This window comes from Zonotrichia leucophrys, chromosome 2 (assembly GCF_028769735.1).
Source record: "Zonotrichia leucophrys gambelii isolate GWCS_2022_RI chromosome 2, RI_Zleu_2.0, whole genome shotgun sequence".
In the NCBI taxonomy this organism is placed as follows: Eukaryota; Metazoa; Chordata; class Aves; order Passeriformes; family Passerellidae; genus Zonotrichia; species Zonotrichia leucophrys.
In genome coordinates, this window is record NC_088171.1 from 144321711 (window position 1) to 144330534 (window position 8824).

At 51.9% G+C, this 8824-nt stretch overlaps 1 protein-coding gene across 2 annotated transcripts in view; it reads right to left on the reverse strand.

Annotated features, from left to right (window-relative positions):
* The window catches only part of ADCY8 (adenylate cyclase 8), a 116702-nt gene extending 108407 nt beyond the window's left edge, over window positions 1-8295 (reverse strand). For both annotated transcript variants that reach the window (XM_064706697.1, XM_064706696.1), the window contains exon 1: window positions 6223-8295. In XM_064706697.1, coding sequence (XP_064562767.1) covers window positions 6223-7143 — 921 coding nt within the window. In that variant the 5' untranslated portion in view covers window positions 7144-8295. The remainder of the gene's footprint in view (window positions 1-6222) is intronic.
* Window positions 8296-8824: the final 529 nt, after the last annotated feature.

Consider the following 8824-nt stretch of genomic DNA (forward strand, 5'->3'; position numbering starts at 1 on the left):
TTCATCTTGTGTCCAATCATAATCTCCCCAAGAGTTACTTTTACACATTACCCCTCATCTTTAGCATAAGACTCCTTGTAAGAAAGGTCTGATCTTTGTTGCCGTCCTTTAAATACTAGAGGGTGAAAATGTCTCCCCTCAGCCTCCTTTTTTCAAGGCTGAACAAACCAAGCTCTCTCACTCTTTTCCCTTACATCTGGCTTCTCCCTTCTTTGCTCATCTTTGTGGCCTCTTTTTGGAATCTATCCAGCCAGGCTACATCTTTACAATAGCTGGGACCAAACCTGAACACAGTATTCCAGACCAGGAAAATGCTGAATAAAGTGAGCTAATGACTTCTTGATCTCTGCTGGAGATGTCAGCAGCCCAGGCTCCTGCTGGCCTCTGCCCCAGCTGCACACTGGTCACTCATTCTGAATTTGTTGTCCACCAGGACTCCAAGATCCCTTTCTATAAAGCTGCTTCCCAGCCAGACAGATTCCCAGCCTGTGCTGCAATCCTGGGTTATGTTTTTTTGGATGCAACATCTTACACTTTTCCTTGTTGACAAGGACATAGGGTACTTGCTAGCCCACTCTTCCACACAATCCAGATCTTCCTGCAGGGGGGCTTCTCCTTTCCTTACTCAGTTACAGACCGTGGACAAACTTTATAAGGGTACTCTTGATCCCATCTTCCAGATCACTAATAAAGACATTAAGCAGCATTGAGCCCAATATTGATTCCCTGGGAACTCCCCTTATGACAAGTTGCCGTTTTGAAAAGGAGCCACTTGCCACCACCCTTTGGGTGCTGCCTTTCAGTCCATTGCCCACCATGGCACTGACCACTTGCCCAGACCATTATACATAGTGTGCCTACAGGAATGGAGTGCCAGGCAGGGGCTGAGTAAGGATTTTCAGGTTTGGAGTTTCCATCAACCCAAGCATTGATTATCAAAGTGTAATTTCTTTTCTGTTTACTAAATTTCACCTTTTATGTGAAACGCTGTAGTTTATCTCCTGCATAGCCAAATATTCTGGGAATAATGAAAAGGTAAGGAGAAGTCGTTCTACCCTCAATCTCCCCTGCCTTCTGGAAAAAGACTAATCCCTTGAACAGCTCCAGTTTTGCCTTCTCTTTCCTATTCCCATGACATCATTGAACTGTTGAGAAGTGCAGTAAGAAGCTGAACTAGAGATGTTTATCCCCTTCAGACTTCTGTACAGGCTAATAAGGATCATTCAAACATGATCTGCTGTTAACTGTGAGCTGTAAGAGCAGTGCTCTGCTATGTGATTATTTCCCATTAGATGTTGCTGCTTTGGAGCACATGCCTCTTTCTAGGCCATGAAAAACAACAAACAAGCAATAGAGAAACCCTTGACAGCAACACAGAAGTGTCTTGACAGCAGAAAAAAAAATCATATCAAATCTAGTGAGGTAAGTTTTAGTGAAAGCAAGCACACTGACTGCTGTAAGCTCAAATTCACTGATGAAAGCAGGTTTCATTCATGGTTTTGCCTGAGTTTCTATATATTGGAGGCAATTAATCATCAAATTGTAAATATACTTAGTGCATTTGCCCTACTTAGCACAACAATGATGCAGCTACTCCAAAGAAAAGTGTATCCAATGTTAATCTAATTAAGCTGTGACCCAGTGATACTGGTCAGGTGATATTACAGGATATAAAAGGAAAGCAGTTCGTAATCCAGTCTAAAATCACACACTTAGTTTATAAGTAGCCCACAAAAGACATTGGCAGAAAAATGCATAGCAAATAATGCTACAAAATCAAACATGAGGAGAAAGGTTGAGTGGTTTGATGCTGCTTCTCAAATGGTAGTTAACTTTGAAATGTCCTTATTTTTTACAGATTGGATACATTTTCCACAAGCATTTAGCAGAAATTTTGAAGAGAGTATGTTTTTGCATATACTCATATACTGATATCTATGATCAGATTTTGGAAAACATGCAACTGAAATTCGCATGCAAAAGCTGTCAGTTTCCATTGTAAAATTACACAGATTTATCTCTGTAGGGTTCCTTGTGACTTCATAAATTCTGCTTTCCCTCTATTAATAACACACAGAGAGGATCTGGGAAAAAAATAAGCGAGGAAAAAATAATTCACAGAACTGTCTAAGCTTGGAAAGATAGAGGAAAAAGAATGAGTTTACCTAGCCTTAGTATTATCCACCTTAGGGTTATTTCTAAATGTATTTTTAAAGTTTTATTTAATATGCATAATTTAGGACTTGGTTCTGCAAAGTATCCCTTATAAATGTGATGTAGTAATGAGAGTAGTCTTACTGACTCTGGTGGAATTTGCTCATGTGAATGAAGAATGCAAAGGCAGAGGATTAAAATCCAGAGGATGTGTGTAGCTTACATAATTTCAAGCCTGTCAAAACTCATGTCTATATTATCATCTGCCTATGTTACATAACATGAAGTAGCTCTGTGTTGTTTGTTCTTCCCCATACGCCTGAAACACATGTGGTCTTTGAAATTTTGGATTGCATACATTGTTACCCAGGAAAAAGTAAAAATAAATGCAATACAAATAAAACATTCATTTTGGAGAAGGTCAGAGACAAACACTCCCCCATCATGGTATCTGGCCAGGCACACAAATCCATGCACTGCACTTGTTTACCAGTAAGGTGTATCATTCTCATTTGCTTCCTGACCCAATCTTTAATCGGTATCAGTGCAGGCTTTACCCAAGTCATGGTATCAGTCTCTTTTCCATGGTTCCCCTCAAGCTGAGCAGCAGCACATTTCTCAGCATTTCAGGCTGCAGTTAGATGGGTTTAAGAGTGATCATATTCCCCCAGAAATACTCAACACTTAGCAGGATTGAAATTAGTAAGTCTATGTTTGGGTTTTTGTTCTTGTTACTTTACAAAAATCTAATTTCAAGTCTTTCTCCTTCACCTTTTTCTAAGATGCTAGGAAAGAAAACTCAGGTGACATCTTAAGAACTACTGCAAGAAAAGAAAGGTAAACAGAACAAATTATTTGTATTCATACATATAATGCATGAAAACTACAACAAATAGCAAACCGGGTAGCAGTACTGCATGATTGCATGAAGCATTAGTAATGGTTTGACCTGCTTCTAAACAAACTTGTCAGTGAAACCTAGTTTAGTCAGTAAACTTAACTAAGAGGTTAGGGGAAAACACATCAAAGCACTTGATTTTCCTCTGGTGTAAACTGTTGCAGCTTTATGAGTTTAGACAGATGGCTGTCTTATACCTGTGTGACTGAGAAGAGAGTCACAACCATTTTGCCCATGGATGCTACTGGATACAGTACTAAATTGACTCAAGACTTTTTTTGGTTTTTTTGGAAGTGAATTCAGTATTTTCCCTGTATAAAATCTAGATTAAAAAAAAAAAAATCAGTAGAAATCCCATTGTTTGTAGCACGATCAGAGTTTTACCATCTCCTTTTTCTTTCATTGCACACTTTAATTCCTGGGTTTTGTCCAGTTTGTCTGTCTGCATCCTGAGGCAGAGCAAGATGCTCACAGATATTGCTACATAATCAAATAGTTCATTTAGTCGTGTAAAGCTTCTTTGAAGGGAAAATGCTGTCTTTTACCTGAGAAAATAAGCCTTGTGATAAAAGAGAATGTTTTGCCTCCAGGAGGAGGAAAGTTTTGTTGGCCCAAAGATTTCTACCTAACCTTGATGGCACAGTCATTTAAATTATCTGTCTTCACCTGTGAAGCAACAGTTCTACATCCTTCACCAGCCGCAAAAGCCCTCATCCTCTAACACTCGAGAGGGCTCAGCAATCCTCTGCCAAAAGTAAGAAAATGGTGCAAGGTTACAAAGTGCCAAAGCAGGGCTGTGCCTCGCCCGGGGAACACAAGTGAATACAAGGCTCCCCGGGGCCGAGCCCTTGCCCGCCCTGCGAGGGGTGGCCCGGGACGCTGAGGGCCGTGGGGTCCGGGCCGCGGGGTCGCGGGCGGGCCCGGTCCCCGCGGGGTCGCTGGAGGGCGGGAGGCTTCGGTTCCCGCAGGGCCGCTGGAGAGAGCCCCCGGCCCCCTCGGGCCGCTGGAGGGAGCCCCCGGCGCCCGCGGGGCCTCTGAAGGGAGCCCCGGTGCCCGCGATGCCTCTGGAGGGAGCCCCCGGTGCCCGCGGGCCGCTGGAGGGAGCCCCGGTGCCCACGATGCCTCTGGAGAGAGTCCCCGGTGCCCGCGGGCCGCTGGAGGGAGCCCCGGTGCCCGCGGGCCGCTGGAGGGAGCCCCCGGGCCGCGCCGCGCAGCCTTCAGCACCGTGAGGGCGGACAGCGCTCGGGCCGCGCTCCGAGCATCTCCCGCGCACCCCGCGCTGCCCTCCGCGCCTCCCCGAGGCCTCCGAGCTCCTCTGGCATCGGGTGGGAGCCGCCCCGGGGCGGGGAAGGGTCCGGCCTGTCCCGCAGGGGCTGGAGGCAAAGGGCCGAAGCGGTGGGCTGTGTTAAGTGGTCCCTGGGCTGCCGGTGTAAATCAGCACCGACGTGTGAGAAGCTGCGTGGACCCCGTTAAGGAGATTTATATGTGTAGTTCATGAAGGCAATCATCTGGCTGGTAATCTCTCATTGTGCATGGCTCCAAGGCAGTTTGTTCACACAACTGGCTGCAAAACACAGATACTAGTATCTCTCCTGGGAAATGTGTGTGTTGTGAGTGTGTAGCGCTAAACAGCTGTGATACTGGTGCATAATGAGATAGCAGCACATTACTCACAGCCCCAGGAGAGGACACGGAAGTAAATTAAAAAATCAGCATAACTCACACAGCTTTTGACCCGTCACTAACAGCAGCAGCAGTGCATGGGAGTAGGACACGGCATGTGGCTGCAGTTCATTCATCAGCACATCACCAAGGGCTGGGCAACAACTCTGCCACAGACTAAGTGTCTCACAGGGCTCAGCCCCGCACAACACACTGGGGTGGTTTTTCCCAAAGCAGGGTGAGCCCAATCCCTGGGACATGAGGTGAGGCAGCCCACAGCTAACAAGTGCATGTAGTAAGGGCATGGGCAGGGATGGGCAGGGGTTTCAGGAGGACCAGGGTCTAAGAAGGTAGATGTGTCCCAAGAATCATGGACACCAAACTTCCAGGTGCAAGATCAGTCACTTCCCAGGTGCATATCCCAACACTCATATAAATAACATTCACCAGCAACAAATTCCTCTGTACCCTCCCTCCTTTTGGGATTATCTGACAGTATCTCCATCCTTTCCTCCCCGATTCTGTGGAGCAAGCCAAATGGAGATGATAATCTGCTATGAAATATTGATAGCACTGAGATGTGACAGTCTGAATAGGGAGGGAAAAGGGAGCAGCAAGAATCTCCAGGATTAAGTTGTCCTAGTACACACTATTTCTTGCCTTGCAGGTATATGGGGAGTTTGATGCATTCTCAGTGTACTGTGGAAGAAGTCATCTATGTGTGAAGTCAGGTGAGACCTGGTTTTTAACCCCTCAGACCTATCCTGATCAGTGCTTCTCAGCAGTCTGCACCACACAACACTCCACCACGTAACCAGCACTCTCTCCTAGACATCACTTGTAAGGATTCAGCACAACATTGTTTGTCCTTTGACCACCGGCAGAAAAGGCTTCTTAGCGTCCTCTAACACAGTCTAGGATCTCACACCAAATCTCCCAGGGAAGCTTTGCTGTGGCTTCACTGAGTTTTCACTGGTTTCTCCTTGCAGAAGAGCAGCATGCTTTGCTCCTGTTTTCCCACAGCTCAGATCAAGCTACCCTTCACATATAAAAGTACCAGATGCCCCAGCAGATTCAGAGTTAAATTGCATGAGCAGTAAAATGGGGACACTGGGAGAGTTCGGCGAAGACGAGTCATCTCAAACCCCAAACTACTGCTGGAAGTCAGGAAGGGGAATAATAAATGACCTATCCTCCCCACTTGCCCCAGGAGCTTCTCTCCCCAGTGCTATTTCAAGAGACAGCAATGTAGTGAGCACAAGCAGAGGGGACAGGGTGCTTAGAAAGTCCCAACCCCCAGCTTGAGGTGAGATATCGGGATGGGCAATGGGAGACTGAACAAGAGGAGACAAGAAGGTTGATTTTTGCTTATGATCTCCCCTCCAGGTAATGAACTTCTGAGCGCATGATTAAAAGGGAAGGGATCTTTTGGGACATCCCCCCACAACTCCTCTCCCTCAGGGTGATGTAGAAAGAGGATTGTTCCCACCCTCTCCTCACCACAGTACCTGGTTAAGAGAAGTCACGGCCAACCTGGGGATAACCAGCTGCATGACGAGCTGTAGGACAGAGGTGACCAGTCCAGCCAGGATGGCCCAGGTGAGTGGCAGCGGGAGCATGCTGTAGGTCGCAAAAAGCGTGAAAAGCACATAGCCAATGCCATCCCCAAGGAGGCCACAGCCCAGTCCTGCCGCCAGAATTTGTGTGGCCATGGCCACCCAAGTGACAACACCACTGTACTGCAGGTAGGTGTATGAGGTCGTGTCCTTCCTGACCACCACTAAGGCACAGATCACCACCTCAATGCCAGTGAAGAAGCCCAAGAGGATGCCCTTAATGGGGTCCATGGGAGCAGAGGCCAGGGTCAAGTGGAGGAACAGCAGGGTCAGTTTGGTCAGCACGTCCAGGATGTTCATGACCACCTCAGATTTGCGCCGCTGACCCAAGAAGTAGCGCTGGTAAAGGCGCTCTAAGTCCCGAGACTTGAAGGAGTTGCGGAGAGTGGGGAAGATCACCCCGCGATATGTATAGCCCCAGTTGAGGAAGAAGTCGGAGTTGCTGGGGGCACAGTCCAGGGGCAGAAAGCCCAAGTCTCCACTGCTGCTTGTGCCCTCCGGGAAGACTTTGGTGCCTCCGTTGTTGTGGCGCTCGCTGCCCAAACTCCGTCCGGCCGACTGCCGCCGGAGGTGGTGCGGCGGGTGCGGGTGGTGGTTGGGGCAGCAGGTCTCGTCCGAGCTGAAGCCCTTGCCCCCGCCGCTGCTGCTGCCGCCGCTGCTGCTGCTGTGCTCCTGGATGAAGCGCTGCTCGGTGATGTGGCGCACGGCCGTCTGCCACAGCAGGCGCTGGGGTCTGCCGCTGCCGGGGGGAGTCCTGTTGATGGTGTAAAGTTCATCGCTGTCGCTCAAGCACCGCACCTCCGAGAGCTCCATGGCGGTGACTGGCGGGGGGCAGAGCACCGGCTGGTGGCGGGGGGGCGGACAGGGGCGGGGGGCACCCACCGTCTTTGGGGAGGGAAGCGGGGGGAGGGATGGAACCGCAGGAGAGGAGGGAGGGGATGTCGAAGGGCGGGTGGCGGCGGCGGGGCGGCCGTGCGGGGATCACATTTATCGGCAGGTCCCTGGCTCTGGCGGTGCGGCTGGCGGCGGGGCTGGTTGGCCGAGGTCCGGGGGGCGGCTGTGCCGGCTTAGTGCAGGCGGCCCGAGCCCCGTGCCCGCTACCGCGGCGCCCCGCGGAGCCGCATCCCGCGGAGCCCGGCTGCAGCGCAGCCCCGGCGCCCCGGCGGGCTCGGTGCGCGCCCTCCTCGGAGCGGTGCGCGGGGGTGAAACCGAGCCGCGGGTTCCGAGAGGAGGTGGAGCAGGGAGGAGCGGAGCATCTACGGGCGCAGCCCCGCTGCCCGGTGGGCGATCCTCGGCCCCATCCGGAGGCCGGAGGCACGGAGGGGTGGGGGCAGCCGCCTTGAAGAGCCGGTCACGGCGGGCAGCTCCTCTCTCCGGGGATCCCGGGGCTCCGCTCCGAGGTCTGGTGCCCGGGAGTTGCTGTAATTCCCGCGGCTGCGGTCAGAGGCAGCGCCGCGAGCTCGGGCAGGAGGGGAGAAGCGGCCAGGTCTCGGGCATCCTCGGTCACGGCGCCACAGCCGCCGGCCGGGGGCTGCCCGCCCGCTTTCCCCCGGCGGCGGGGCATACCCCTGGCTCACGGGCCGCCTCTGCCCGGGGGGGAATTGGGGCTCCCATCCATCGCAGACACTCGGCTTGCTTGGCAACGGGAAAAAAAAGGAGGGAAAAAAAGAAAGAAAGGTGGAGAAAAAGAAAAATCACATCAAACGCCAAATCTAAAAAAATCGAAAGAGTGGGGAATGAAAATCCCGCCCTAAACTCAGAGCTCTGGGCAGCCAGATGGGAGTATCCCAACTTCTCCGCGGGCCAGGAGTGCTCCGGCACAGGGGCTTCCCCGGCGGCAAGGAAGAGGAGGAGGAGAAGCAGCGGGAAGGGATGAGGGCAAAGCGCAGGGAGCGCGGTGCCTGCGGGGCTGCGGGGAGCGGGAGGCGGATGCTGTCCCGGGAGCCGCGGGACGAGCCCGGCGGAGCCGCCGCCGCCGCTGGAGTGGAGCTGCGGGCGGGCGGCCCGGAGGAGGCAGAGCCCGGCGCGGTCAGCTGATGCCCGCCACGTCGGCGGGGCTGCCAGCACCCCCCCGGCCCGGTTAAAGCAGCCGCAGCCGCGGCTCTGGGAGGCGGAGAGCGGGCGGGGGCTGCAGCAGAGCAGGTCCCCTGGCCCCAGGAGGCTCCTTCAAGCGTCACTGAGGTTTCTCTGAGCTGCCCTTCTGTAAGTGCCCCGGACTATCCCGCCCTGCCTGACAGGTGCATCCTACACAGCGCTCAGTGAGAGCTGGTGCTGCAGCCCGGCATCCCTCTGCCACGCCACAAGGAAGATGCTCAGGCTTTGCATGGAGAGACCACACTTGCCCAGGGTCAGGGAGCCCCTGAACCCCTCCACCTCTGCCTGAGCAAATTCAAACCTTCTCAGAAAGGTGAAGTCACTGCCAGGACTGTGGATCTAACCATCCTGTGTTAAGTGAATGTTTTATGAAGCTATCCTGACAGCTTTTACATTAAAA